General features: G+C 51.9%; 1 protein-coding gene across 1 annotated transcript; it reads left to right on the forward strand.

Annotated features, from left to right (window-relative positions):
- The first annotated feature begins 697 nt into the window (after positions 1–697).
- Positions 698–1820, forward strand: LOC123116319 (blue copper protein). Its single transcript, XM_044537292.1, has 2 exons — positions 698–944; positions 1151–1820. The coding sequence occupies exons 1-2, from the start codon at positions 782–784 to the stop codon at positions 1477–1479; spliced, it is 492 nt and encodes a 163-aa protein (XP_044393227.1). The 5' UTR covers positions 698–781; the 3' UTR covers positions 1480–1820.
- The last annotated feature ends 13526 nt before the right edge of the window (positions 1821–15346 follow it).

Consider the following 15346-nt stretch of genomic DNA (forward strand, 5'->3'; position numbering starts at 1 on the left):
CGATTTGAAGAAACCCTAGTGTCCCCTGAAGGTTGATGACTGGATTGACGCGGACGGCGTGCCATATGAAGGTGGGTCGTTCAAGCTTTATCTTAAGAGATGTGAGTGCTCATGCGAGAGGCCTACGTTGTATCATCTCATGTGCTCGCATTTGATGACGGCATCACACACTAGAAATTTGGCTACTAATATTTTCAGTAATGTAAAGTTGGAAGAGTATTCCATCGAGGTGATAAAAAGAACATGGTTGGCGAGGTTCCAGCACTACCTAGATCAATCCCATTGGTCGGAATATCATGGACCCCACTATATTCCGATCGAAGTTGAAGGTGGAACACGTGGAAGACGAAAGACAAAGCTCGGTCCGTGAGTAGCTCCTAGAAGACACGGCGGATGCTCCGAATCGGATCACGCAAAGGCGTTCCCATATATGCGTAGTGCGGTTGCCAGCGCGCGGCACACAAACTCGACATATGCCAGCCAGATAGGCCAGCGCTGTAGGCGAAGCTTCGTCTACCCTCTGATTGGATTACTGGAAGCCTTGTGTCGCACCAAAGCCATTCCAGTCCCATTCCATTCACACCCCGCGCCCACGCCAGTCCAGAAAAGGGGAGATTATATTTGGCAGAAGTTCGTTTCTCAACTGCGAATTTGTTCGTCTCAAAAAGAGAAAAAGAAAGTGCGAATTTGTGACAACTGTGTATAAATAGACCCTAGCTCCGACCTGCTGTCGAGCGTAGAACGACAGCAGTTATCCGCTTATCAGGGATTTCAGTCGAGCATGGCGTCCTTTTCTGCCGCTCTCGTCGGGCTGCTGGTCGCGAGCTGCGCCGCGGCGGCCGCGGCCACGACGTTCGACGTCGGCGACGGGCACGGCTGGCAGACCGGCGTCGACTACACCGACTGGACGTCCGACAAGACGTTCGCGGTCGGCGACACGCTAGGTAACATACATTTTTTTCATCAAAGAAAGGCTTTTTCGATTTTTATTACTGAAAACCCACCGCAAAACCAAAGTATTCATCCTAACATACATAGCTCGCTACAAGTAGCTAGCCACTGATTATTACAAGTAGGAGTACTTTTAGCTACTAATAGCACGTACGTACGCACGTATGTACATGTTGGTGAACTGACCATTCCTGTGCAGTGTTCAACTACACGAGCAAGGCGCACACGGTGACGGAGGTGAACAAGAGCGGCTACGACGCCTGCTCCGGCGGCAACTCGCTGAGCAACGACGACAGCGGCGCCACCACCATCACGCTCACGACACCCGGCGTGCACTACTTCATCTGCGACATCCCCGGCCACTGCGCCAACGGCATGAAGCTCGCCGTCACCGTCACGGTCGCGGGGGTCTCCACGACGGGAGGCACAATCCCTGCCGGCGCCGCCGGGGGATCCCTCGTGCCGGCGATGAGCGGCCTCGTCACCGCCGCCGCGGTGGCTCTGATCGCGCTCGCGCTGTTCTGTTGAAGACCGTCGTCGACGTTGGTGAGTATGGTCAGGGCAAAGACACCGCAGTTGGATTCGTGTGCACGGGTAATAAGTTCGCTGTGTTTTTTGCTACGTTTTCTGGCGCGCCACTCTTCACCATGCATGTGACGTGTTTGTTGGTTTGTGGCGCGGCCTGTGTGTGCCGCCGCGAGTGTCGTCGTGATGCCTGAGCATTCGTTGTGTGATTGTGTGAAATGGGTGGTAGCTAAAGTTTCATGTGGTCAGTGTAAGCAAGTCACAGTTCAACACGCGTCCCTACACCACAACCTCTTTCTTCCTCGAATACATTTCCGGGTGCAAAGAAATTATTGTGTGCCTAACCTAGCCATTTCTTTTTCTGGAAAAGTTGATATTCTTGATGCTTCCAGGGTGTTCGGTAATGTGTCACGGTGCATAATATGATCCTAGTAACAAAATCGACTAAAGGATGCATTTTGTCAGGTGGGAGCGATGTGAGCGGTCCACTTGAAAAAAAGGAAAGAACAGGAACAAAAAGGAACAAAAATGGTCGGTCGGCTCATGCGTCTGATGCTGGTTGAAAAGCTACTGCCCTGCTTTCATCTCGACGGCTATGCAAATTTGGCAATCTGCAGAAGCTAAGGTCTCATCGCCCTCCCTGACGACTCGAGGGGTGAAAAACCTAGCGCCGCCTCCTTTCTCCCAAGCCCCCTCCTCGTCTCGCCGCCGTCAAAGGCTCCGTACGGCAAAGCTCGCCTGGATCCAGGGACAGCACCGGCGGGCAACTCTCCGGTTGGCGCGAGGTGGTAGGATGTGGTGCCTCGGGCGCGTGTGTGGCGGCAGTGTGCGGCGGCATGGGACGCTGGCAAGGGGGGCGGAAGGCTGTAGACTCGGGTTGGCTTGGCGTGTCTTGACTAAAGGGAATGCGCCCTCTCTCGGGCGGTCGTGCCTCCGGCAGCTGGTGTTGGCACACCCAGATCTGGTGTCATGGAGTGTGGCATTCGGCTGTCGGCTATAGCGGGCTGGTGGTGGAGATTGCAGGCCGGCAGGGAGATGGTGAGCGGAAGGTGTGGTCTGCGCGGGGGTGGACTCTGCTCCGGCTGGCAGCTGAGGGGGGCACCAATCTGGCTCCTGGTGTTTCCCCTCTTGTGTCAACTGCTTGGAGCCCAAGGGATGGCTCGGGTGGAGGTCCATGGTGGTGCTGGTGCTGCGGCCTGGATTGATCCCCCTCCGTCCGTGTTAGTGCTCAAGGTGAGCAAGGGCGTCTGCAGGGGCCTCCTTTTGGACCTGGCGAGGACGCTTCCGCGGTATGGTTGGGGGAGGTGAGGTATCGCTCTCATGTGCTTGCCGGACCTGGCGGCTTGCGTGCGGTGGTGAGGTTCGGGATGCGACCTTCGGGCGAAAGCCTATTGTTAACCTTGTCGGCAGCGATTGTGGCGACGCCCTCGGGTGCCGCTTCTCTTCTTAAAGGCGCCATTGTGAAGCTGCATAGCCTGTTCCTGGTGTGCTCTAGGCGAAAGCCTAAAATCCTTCCATGGATTGGATGATGACGACATCGAAATGTCGTTTCCCCCTTGGGGGCATAGTCCTGGAGCCATGGATCCGTCGTGGGTTTCTTGGTGTCTCGGTTGGAGCATGGTTGGTTTGTTGGACTGTTTGGTGGCAGTTGTGGAAGTGATATGTGGCGGCGGCCTTTACCTTGGTCATTCTAGTGTTGTTGGACGACCTCTCTCTTCGGTGCTCATGGCGGCGGTGCTGACTTGGAGTTTGGTGCCCTTCGATGACGCCTGAGGTTTTGTTGCCTTGCATAGTGTTCTGGTTCTCTCTATTTGTGATGGAGGCCGTGGTGTGGCCCAGAGGAGGTGCAGGGTTGTCTCGGCGGAATATTGCCCTTCGACACAGTCAGCGGCTATCCCTGTCGTGTCGTGGCTACACAGTGGGAAACCCTTCGATGGTGGCTGCAACTCTCCTAGTTCTTCAAGGTGCTGAGTGATCGCAGATCAGCAGGCAAATCCTTCTCAACGTCTTCTCGGTGTCGGATCTCCTTTCGTCTGATCCAACAATGCTAGTCCCCGCTCTTTCTCGGTCTTCCCACTGGATGGGTGCTAAGTTCTTGGTGTTGGCTGTTGTTGTAGCTTGCTTCTGGTTCTCCTTCTACTTCTCTGTTCCTGTCTATGTGTGTTGGGTGCTACTTGTTGTTGTAGTCGTTGTGTTTGTATCTCAACTTTGGTTTTGAAAATGAAAATTGTTCAGGCCGGCTTTTGCCCGCCGTAGCAGCGTAAAAAAAAGCTAAGAAAACCTTGACATCGAATTACAGCGCACAAGGACAGAGCATGCAGCTATAGAATTACTTGTCCTAAACATCAATCCGCAAATAGGAAGCTCTCTTAAGAATGAGCACAGCTCTCCGGAGTGCGCGATGAGCCGATGCGCAGTCTTACCACTGAATTTGAGTTCTCATGGACTTGAATTTAGGATCAGTTTTTAGTGTCGAAACCTTTGTCGCAGTCTTTTTATTGTTGTTGCAAAAAAGCTCTCTTTGTCATGCGACAATCTTCATCGGGGTTTGTAAGGATCAGGAGGCCTCATTCAAACTTTCTATGAAATTAGTCCATCTCTAGTGTAGCCTACTCTTCTTCAGGTTTGAAATGATGCAGAACAAGAAGGGGAAACAGTAAAATGACGTGAAAGTATGAGTATGGTGCCTCCGTTTTTAGGGAAAGAGAGCAGGGTGCCTGTCTTTTCTCAACGGCTTGAATATTTAAAAACTGAGAACAGAATATTCGAAATATTTGCTAGTCAAGAAGCAAATGGGCTTAATATATTTTCAAAGCCCCAATTATCAGAGAGGAGGGCTTGAATATCGCAGGCCGGCTTCAAGCCCACCAGCCTAGACATCGGTAAGACCGACCTTGCTTAGAAAACGGGAAATATTCCGTATTTACATTATTTTATTTCAAAGCCACGCACACACTCGTGCATTTAAAAAAAATGTGAATCACACTTGGGCATCTCAAAAGGGTAGTACCAGAAAATCCACACATATAGCCTAGGGAAATGTTTGGCATCAGCGAACCGGCTGAACGCTCGGCCGGTGCCCCTCGCTCGCTCGCTCTTTTCCACGTACGCTAGATGGGCCTCAAGCGAAACGGTTTTTTTTTCTTCTGTGCTTCTTCTTCCTCTCGCGAGCGCCTCCCGTGGAAGCATGTCCGCTCCCCCCTCCCCCTCCTCCCGAGCTGTGACTGGCCACCACGATCTCCATCGCCGGCGGCCAGGCTCCCCTCGCCGGCGGCCATGGCCAGATCCATCCCCTACCTCGAGCCTTCACGTGAGCGCATCCCCTCCCCCACCCCCCACCCCCCCACCCCGGGCTGCGACTGGGCGACCACAACCTCCATCGCCGGCGGCCAGGCGCTCCCTCTCCGGCCGCCATGGCTGCCTGCCGCCATGGCTGGATGCACCCCGCGCATACTAATGTTGCAACCGTCACCTAGAAAAGCTTCAACAGCTGTTGAAAAAAGCTTCAACCATAGACAAAAAAGCTTCAATGGAACTGCACAACAAGGGGAAGCTGCAACCGCAGTTGGATTTTGTTACTATTGTCGAAGTTTTTTGCTACATCCATCAGGCGGAGCTGCGACCTCGCGACGCTGACAGACAACCTCGTTGGATATTGTTACTTTTCTGTAGCCGATAGCCGTTTGAAGCTTTTTCCATATACGGTTGAAGCTTTTTATGTCAACATTGGCAACTTTTCTCTGGTTTGCAGTGTCTGGTTGGAGCTTTTTTTCCGACGGTTGAAGCTGTTTTCATACACGGTTGAAGCTTTTTTCATCCACGATCGAAACTTTTTTGTAAATGATTTGAAACTTTTTTCGTTCTTGAGAGGCGCTTGATTGAAGCTCTCTCTATCATTTGGTTGAAACTTTTTCAATCTAAGATTGAAGCATTTTTCGCGAGCGGTTGCATCTCCTCTTGATTCGCAGTGCCGGTTGAAGCTTTTCCATCCAGGGGTTGAAGCTTTTTTTCTAGCGTATGCAACACAGGGGGTTTGCGACGGTTTTTCAATGGTGTTGATTGACTGGGTGGCCGTCGTCGTCGGCTGCAGCGAGCATCAACGGCGAGGGGCGGCGGCGGAGCTACACCCGTCGTCGTGGGGAGTTGCAACGGCTACGTCGAGAGCTGCAACGGCAGACCAATCTGGGAAAAGCTTCAATGTCGACGAAGACAGCCGACGAGGGTGGGGACTGGCGACTAGGATGGCCAGCCGGCGAGGATGGGGACTAGCTGACGAGGACGAACGGCGAGGGTGGGGACCGGCGACGAGGACGGCCACCAGAGGGGGCCGGAGGCGCGGCGACGAGGACACCGAGCAGGAGCTGCAGATCTAACCCGAGGTAAAAAAAGCCCAGGACGAATCATATTTTTTTTTGCTGCATCCAGTGGCCACGCGGGCTCGCATCCAAGGGCTGGGGCAGGACCGGCCGAAACTTTCGGCCGGTGCGCCGGCGCCTAGCATCGCCCTATATCCTAAGGTAATCGATGACAACTTGAGGCATAGATCAGCACGCACTCGGCCGCCCTAGGATTAGTGCACAGCATTAGTGCTATATGACTCACTCAAAACCGCCCAGCCGAACACCGGATTCAGATGGAGAAGACGGCGCCAAAAGGCTGATAAAACTGAAAAGACGAAACCTCCTAAAAATCGCCAAAAGCAAAGGATAAAGATAGCACATTCATATGAGATGTCCCAATAATCCCCACTCATGTGCAATAAACAGCCTAGGGCTTCGTCTCTTGTCAACAACACAGACAATAACTGAGTCTGAAAGATTGGCATCGCCGCCTGGCAAGTGAAACAACGATCTCTCACTCACCATGTACTCTATGCTTCAGTTGAGCACCGTGGGGAAGCTCGATCAGTCAAGCTCCTAACCAAAGCGTCTTAAGAACGTACTACTACGGACCTTTAATTTAATGGCCCTTGTGCCCTTGATCACATCACACCATATGGAGCGCACGTGACGGGCAGGAGGACCAGCCAGAGAGCAGAGACTTGCGCCGACCAGCAAAGTGGCCCCGAGTAACACGGCATACACCGGGACTCTTTGAATTCCTCGGCCATTTGGAACGCGTGATTCTTTATAATCGTGACAATTCTGGCCCAAAGGGGCGACGATTTTGTCTGCTTTTTGTCACGGTGATTTTGTCTGTTTTTTGTCCGTTTGGGTCGACCGTTCACCCGGCATTCGCCCTGTGGTTGGCTGACCGCCCTATTTCAACAAATAGCTCATTTTTGCATTGCTTTTGCATTCAAACATATAGTCAAATAACATAGTTTCAACCGAATAAAATAGCATAGTTTTACAAGCTGAATACAAGTAAAAATGTCTCACATAGTTTTGCAAGCCGAATAAAGAAGATACATCTATTGTTTGTCAACATGATCCCACATATGCTCAACCAAATCATTTTGCAGTTGCACGTGAGTTTCCCAATCACGCATGTCATGATAGAATTGAGTGAACTGTTCAAACGTTGCCGCTCCTCCTTGCTCAGGCACAACATTCTCACCCTGAAACTGAAACCCTTGACCGTACAGACGTTCCAGGCGCTCATCTTTTACGATTATATTGTGCAAGATCACACAAGCAGTTATCATCTCCCATAGTTTCTGCAAAACACCAAAGGCACGCTCGAGATCCTTCCTAGCACTCTTTTGCTCTTGGACAAATCTTTTCCTCTTCTGTCCGACAGGGTTGGGGATTGTTTTGACAACAGTGGTCCACTGAGGATAGATACCGTCATCCAGGTAGTATCCTTTTGTTATACTAATGTATGGATGATTGTACACAACTTTGTCGTAGTTGTGCCCGTTGACTGTAAAGTTCACCGGTGGGTTGTTGCCTTCGGCAAGCCTAGCAAACACCAGCGAGCGATGAAGCACGTTGATATCATTATGTGATCCGGCCATGCCAAAGAAAGGGTGGCAGATCCAGAGATCTTGAGACATCACGACATCAAGTATGACAGTGCAAGCCCTGACATGGTCCTTATATTGCCCTTGCCAAGCAGAAGGGCAGTTCTTCCACTCCCAATGCATACAGTCTATGCTGCCAAGCATCCCTAGGTAGCCCCTGCTGGCGTTCATCGCCAACAAATGGGTTGTATCTTCAGCAGTCGGCTCTCTCAAGTACTCAGGGCCAAACACAACAATAACAGCCTTCAGAACTTATACAGGGGCTCTAGGGATGTAGACTCGCTCGTACGGACGTACTCATCAATAGATCAACGGGCACTCTTTATGCAAGCATTCAGATGGCGGCAGCGCATTTCTGATAAGAGGAGAAACCAATCTTTTCAACAGCATCCTCTTTGCACTCGAAGTAGTCATCGTAGCCGGCCACCACCTCTCTAATACAGTTGAAAAGATGCCTACTCATACGGAAACGGCGGCGGAATTTCTGATGTTTGAACAACGGATTTATTGTATCAAAGTAGTCCTTCCATAGAAGGAAATGCCCGCTCTCCCGTTACGATTCAACGCCGGAAGATGGCCCAGAATGGAGCCACGGAACAACGGCCGCTGGCTATTGAGGTGGTGATGGACCAACACGACATCCAATATCTCATCCTCGTCATCGGGCGACGAATCGTAAGAGTCGCAAAAGAAATTGTGAAAAAAGAACTCATCGGCCGAGTCCATTTTGTACCTTGGCAAACTGTCGAACAGCTTATGGGCGTCGACGAAGAAGACAGCCGGCAAAGGGAGTCGCGGCGCGCACGGACCAGCTAGCTGCCCTGCCGGCGTCCGATGAGCGGGCCAACCAGGATCTGGCCGGGGACGGCGACGCGGTCGCGGCGGTGTCGGGGGAGCGGGGGTGTCGGGATGGGAAGCAGTCGGTTCCCAGCGGCAAGACGACGGTGGCGACGTCGGAGATGGCGGCGTTGCTCGAAGGATGTTGCGGGCGTCGGCAGCTGGCACAGTCACCGAAAATGGGCAGCATCGGCAGCGACCAAGGAGGCGGGCGTGGTTGCTGTTGGATGGAGGAGGCTAATGTGCAGCGACCAGCGGGCCCGAAAAAGAAGAAGGCGAGCGCGTGTGCGTCCGTCTCATGTGCGCGACGACGCAAATCCGACTCAAAAATGAACCGGAAATGGGTCGCCCGCGGACGAAAAGCGGACGCGCGTGTGTTTGGATCGGCGCGTCGGGCCGACTTTTGTGTCCGCGCCGACCCGAACGGAGGGCAGCTGCCGAAATGGGTCGCCCGTCCGGATATGCATGGCACGGCACGACGACGTACGTATGGGGACGACAGCCGAACGACAGACGTGTGGGCGTGGCACGGGCGCAGGCAGGGCTGGCTAGAGAGGCCTACACGCCGCGTAAACCGCAGCTTCCTTCGGCGAACCGGCCCGCACCGAACGAGATTTCCCAGAGAAAAGCCAACTCCGGGAGCTTTCCTTTGTCCCAAACACCACCGCACGGAAAGCGAAAGAGGTTCGTTTGCTTTCCAGCCCCAAAGTTGCAAGTGCAACGCCGCCCGCCCATGGACGGATGGACGGCCGGGTGGCGTTTTAGGTTAGGCGGACGACCACTGATACGCCGTGTCTGGTGAGAACCTGCGAGGCTACGACGGCATTTTTCAGACCAAAGGAAGAATCCCCGCGATGCCCATGATCGCTCGATTTGTCAAAGGCTACCTAAAGAAAAAGCCTAAAACGGCATCGCGATAATAGAGCATTTGAGGAGGAGCCATGGTCACGGTCGGCCCTACGAGGCTACGACGATCATCCATCCTACGGCGGCGTGTGTGCTCCGTTCCTCCGAACCTGCCTTTCCGGCCGTCGCAATCATCACGGAGTAGCAACGCGACGCGCACCGCGAATCTATCAATCTCTCCCGCGACGGAAAACTCCTTGCGAGGCAGCCGATCTACCGGCCACCGGCCAAGGCGCTGCACGACCACCCTGTCCCTGGCTCGCCGTACGCACGCACCCTGCTCGCCTGCTACCGCTGTGGATGACGCACCGTCGCGCCCGTACCGCGGTGTGCTCGTGCCCACGCGGCCGCGACCGCGCACGAGACGAGCACAGTGCAATGCAGGGCTGCTCGATCCGTGTCGCGGCAGGGCATGGCAGGAGCGGACGCGCACGGGACACCGAGCGCCCGCGCCCAGAGCATTGGCTCCGGCACGTGCTGCCTGCCAGCCCAACCCTAGCACTCTACCCCCCTCGAGGCCGAGCCGAGGGACGACACCTCGCCATCGCCACGGGCCGATGCTCGCCCTTTCCCCACCGACCCCGCGGCGTACTCCACGGCTGTCCCCGAGCTGGCCTCCACCCCCACTGTCACTCACTCGGCTCCGCTCCTCTCACAAAGCGAGAAAGCAACAAAGAATTCCTCTCCTCCCCTCGCCTCGAGATGCTGCCATACGCGTGGTGTACTGCTACAGTACCACCAGCGGTTTTTTAAAGGTGACCTGACCAGATCTGGAGCAGAGCGCCCCGCCCAGCCTCAGATCCATTCCGCTTCCGGCCGCGTGATGCACGTACGAACGAGCACGAGCACGAGCAAGAGCATTCTTCTGTGACCTACTACGTACTACTATACCAATACGTGTACTATATCACGTACGCTCTTCAAGATCCGATCTGCCGGCGCAAGAGCTAAAAAATCATGCTACGAGCTGAGCAGCAGTAGTAGTAACGAGGATGCAGGAAGGGCACAGTGAAAGTAAAAGAATAATGATACATATGGTGAGATGAATTAACCGGGGGATTGTACAATGGAATGGATACGGATCAAACACCACCACCAGCGACGACGACCAAACAATCAGATCTGTCCATCCACGCCTACTACAGGTAACTGAATCGAATGCCGAATGTAATCATCAAAGCAACAAAAAAAGAGAAGATAAACAGCTCGAAGAACACCACCACAAAAGGAGAGGGAGCGGGTCCCTCGGATAAATTAAATACTCGGTATCACTTGCAGCCGATCTGCTGCGGGGGCGGATCTCTCAGTAGAAGGCGGCGGCGGCGGCCAGGGCGGCGGTGGCGGCCCACGCGGCGGCGGGGTGGACGGTGCCTGCGGCGCCGGCGGGGGTGGTGGGCGCGTCCATGGACGGGGCAGGGGTCGGGGTCATCATCGACGGCTCCGGCGGCGAGCTGATCTCTGGGGTGGGGGCCATGGTCGAGGGAGTCGGGGCAGGGACCATGGGGGCGGGAGCCGGTGTGACGGGCGCCGGTGCCGGGGGAGGGGTGGCGGGGGCCACGGCCGGCGGGGGAGACACCGGAGCCGGGGTCGGCGGCGGCATCGTCGGAGGCGGGGACACCGGGGCCACGGGGGCGGGCATCGGGGTGGCCGCCGGGGCCTGGGCCGCGGTGGCGGCGAACAGCATGGTCAGGGCCAGAGCCACGAGCTGGATGCGCGCCATTGGAGGAGTGAAGCTTGAGCTTGGGCTGTGGCTTCTGCTTTTGCTTGAGGTGGTGGTGGTGGTGTGTACTGTAATGGTGTCGGAGACGGTATTGGGCCGGGAGTTTCTAAAGGGGTCGCGGACGGGGCTACGACGACGAATTACAGGCAATATCAGGGCCCTTAGCGCTAATTTCCATGCCGGGTAGCCGTCCGATCGACATCCAACAGCTGGTCTGGGTGGAAAGCTTCAACTCTTTTTTCTTCTCCGAACTTCTGACTTCTGAACAGCAACCAAGTTTTTCCAAACGATCAGAAAAAATCAAGTTCAATCCCAACAGCTGGCACACATAATTTCTTTTGCCTCACAGGAAATTTTCTCGCGAATTGCCTTGCCTAATTCTGTTGATCATTTGCTGTTTTCTTGTTATGGTTCACGCGTAGTTCTGGTCGACGGTGAGCTGGGTTTCCCTTGCTGTTTTGCCTTGCCCAATTTTGTCTTCTGGACGATCAATGCAGAATGGCAAATAGCTAATGAGCCAATTGGCCCACGCTTTGCGGCGTTTTTTACATTACCGCGATAATAATAAATTGTCAGATTTCAAAACAATGTTACTTCCAAAGTCAAGGTCACGCGTAAATGTGAAATAGCAAGTTTTTTTAGGGTTGTGTGAAATTGCAAGTGGTATTTGCTAATGAGCCGATTGGCCCACGCGTTTGCGGAGTTATTGCATCGAATTTTTCTTTACAAGATAATAGAAAGTCAGATTTCAAAAACAAAGTTACTTGCAAAGTCAAAGCGCTTTTTCTCGCAATTACGTGGGTGATGCACACGCAGGCACGCACGCGCAAACATGAAATATCAAGAAGTACTGTATTTGCTAATGAGCGGATTGGCTCACACGACTGCGATGTTTGTGCATCGAGTTTTCTTTACAAGGATAATGGAGGTCCATTTTGAACAGCAAGGTTGTTTCCAAGGTCAAGGTGCTCCTTTATGCAGCTACAACACACATGTAGACACGCACACACGCACTCAGAACCTTAAAATTTTGGAGATTTTTTTTCTTTTCTTTTTGAGGGTAGGTTCAGCCCATCAACCTGTGAAAGTGAACACTTGTGACTTTGTAATGCTTAGTTGAGGTAAGGGTGGAGAAAATAACCATCGACCGAATGTGACGACTCATTCCAAGATGGTTTACCGATTTACGTGTGTAGTTCACCCTGTACGATCAGACCTAATATGTGAGTGTCAAATCATCAAACGTCGTCATCTTTCTCACCGAAAGATCAATTACCCTCATTGTCTCGTCATTTCGTGATGTATGGCGTTGCCTGATATACATCATATTTATTTTTTTGCTCTGTAAATAAAACTTACAAAACTAGCAAGAGGCTGTACATTGTGTTGTCAATATGTGTGCACGCGCACGTCGTGGGGCACTTATAAGAAGAACGTCTTTCTAGGAAAATAGACATAAAATAGAGCTCCTTGTTTTGATCATTTGATGATAGCATCAACCAGCTAACATTGGTTGCCTACATAATTAATACCTTCGGAATGAAATGATTGGTTTGGTGTTGATCAATGGAGCGCACGTTGTCCTCACCAATTCTATATTGAGCCGTTGGTAGATGATTGGGTTGCTATCAGCGTTTCTCCATCGAAATTTTGGGTTTACGACACAACGAAACGAGAAAGGAATCACACTAACAAAGACGGTTGGGAAAACAAGAGAAATTGCTATTATCAAGCTATCTCTTCCGCGTATTCTTCATGCACATTGTTTGGTTTGCAAGTTTTAGTCTCCTGCCTGTTATGTTCGCTAGAAGGAGATAAAGTTCTTGGTCCTCTACGAAAAATAGGTTTACTTGGGAGGACAATGGTGTACAGCCTAACCAAACCCTTTCCAAGACCTAAAGCTCCACACGTTTAGATTGCTCGATTTGGTCCATAGGGTATACCTAACGTGCCAAAACTTTCCAAACCTAATGTGCCGTTCCTTTCCTGCTCAAAATGTCCATCTTGTTCCATAAGATAAATCCAAAGATTTCCAACCTAAACCGAACCCTTCCAAAACCAACGCTCCACTCCTCCAACGTCCATATTCTTTGACAGAAGATACACACGATTGCACTTGTCTGGTTCCTAACAACCATGTGGAAGAGTGTGATTACGAAGGTAGATGGGCAGCTCTGAATCAAACCGACAAAAGGAAGCCCCTGTCTGGAAGCAAGAGTTCCAATGGAAATATGGACTAATGGAAATATGGACTAATCCCAACGGTGAATGGTCCCTGCAAACTTCCTTTGAAGACCAACGTAATTTATGATTTTCGTAGTAACTTTGTCCAAACTCATGTCCCATTCCTTATTAAACCGGAGGCACCATCTAATTATAAGAAAATCATTTCAAACAGGCAACAAGCTTGTTCGCTAGTTGAGTCATTGTGCCTCCTTTTTATGGGTTAATTTGTGATTGCTGAACTGTGTTGTGTTATCATGATTTCATAATTACTATGTAAAATTAGCCACAGAAGTAGACAAAAGTGGTTCAAACATACGCTCAAATAGGCAAAAACAGATCAGGCAACACAAGGTTATCATAAACCACCACAATACCAAACTCGGCCTAAGTAAAGCTGACTTTTTCCTAGGCAAGAAAAATGCAACGCGTATATGACAACGATGCCAGAACAAGCCAGTAAAGGCAAGAACACGAGTTTTCATCTGGAGATCACCTCCAGAAACTGACAATAACACCATCAAGGAGATGACGTGAGAGCAATGTCGTTACCAAGTCTAGCCGACAAAGACAATATCGAGTCTTTTGGCTTGGCGCACAAAATCTAACATCACTTGATCCAACCAATGAAGGCCAACTCATTCCCGGCGGCCGCGTCAATGTCCGCTCTAGATTTGGTATCGCCCGATGACAAGGAACCTCGCACAAGCGTGCCCCTATCGCTCCGCGAAGGAGCACACTAGAGCTGCCAAAATGCTATGAAGGGGTCGCCACTCAGCCCTCGACGCCCCTGCGACTACCCATCGGTGCCACCGACCTGGCTTCCATGCCATAATCCACCGTGTGCCATCCTCTAGCGGGCAGCCACCATGACGGGAGATCAACGAGAGCCCTACCACCGCCATCCGTCGCAAGACCTTTGCTCATGGCATCCCCCGGCGGCGGAGGAGGTTGGAGGGAGGTGTGGTAGAGACGCTAACTTCCTTAACTCCATTTTCTATTATGTAATAAAAAAGATAAAGAGATGTGCCAACCAATCTTTGTATCTAGAAATGTATACGACCAACGAATATTATTGACCTTCTGAACGATGATGATAAACAAACCCATATTTCCATTGTTCTAGGCCGTGAGTTGCCAACAAACATCCTGATCCTGCCCGGAATATTATCCACCGAATGACATCTGAGCCGATCCGATTTAACAAGAGCAAACTTGCCAAAAACAAGTCCGTTGGTTCGATCAAAGCCCCGTCAGGTCCATGGAGACGAGCTGTGGCCAGGGTGGAAGATTCCGGCCGGTCGGCCAGCCGCAGCCAGCCGCGGTGTGGTACAGAGCTACGTGACGCCGACGTACCAACTAAGCGAAGATAACCACCTTCCGAGTGAAATGAAATCGACTACGTGACGGCCGCGAACTCTGCTGGGCACTGTGATAAAAAGTCGTGGAGGTGTCGTCTCCCATGGCCCTGTTGCACGCCCACGAAGCATGTTAGTGCTGCACAGTTGTATAATACCGGAGATGCCGCGTGGGCCACGGAGGTCATAGTAGATGTCATAAAAGATCAGTGCGCAGCTAGGCATTTTGCTTGGCCACTTGTCAAAGTGTTTACGAAGGCATTGACTCGTGGCAAATGGATAGCAAATCTCATGCTACATCTGGTAAAAGTGGGCATAGTTTTCCTACCAATTCCTGTGTTCGGGAGAACTCTGTTCAGCAGTCGGTTGGAAGAAGGCCTTCACATATTCGGAAGAAAGTGGGCGCCTAAACCAGCTTTGACATAATCATAGACTGAATGGGTCGTCGACAAAATGATTGGGAATTTTTCACAAGCAATTTCAAAATTCCACCACCCGTTGGTTAATCAAGAGGTGGTTGGTACTAGTAGTACTAGCGAAGCAGCCGCCATCACAAAAAAACAATAGCACGAGCCAAATCAGAAAGACAGCCGCTGCTTGCAAAGCATGCCCCCACAGCCCCAAGATCAGGACCCCCTAATATAACAGGACAGCTAAGTTCGCCGGTGATTCGCTCGTCTAAAAGGCGCTCATCTAGCTTCGTTTCGTTGTATTTCCTCGTGTTTGGAGCTTGATGGGAGGTTAGTTAGGTGGTCGCCAATGATTCAGGATTACCTGGCTGTGATGGGAGGAGCTGGCTGGCCACATTGGTGGGCGTTCAGGTGAGATGGACATGGGAACTCCGTCACATGCCCGGTTCAA

This window comes from Triticum aestivum, chromosome 5B (genome assembly GCF_018294505.1).
Source record: "Triticum aestivum cultivar Chinese Spring chromosome 5B, IWGSC CS RefSeq v2.1, whole genome shotgun sequence".
Lineage (NCBI taxonomy): Eukaryota > Viridiplantae > Streptophyta > Magnoliopsida > Poales > Poaceae > Triticum > Triticum aestivum.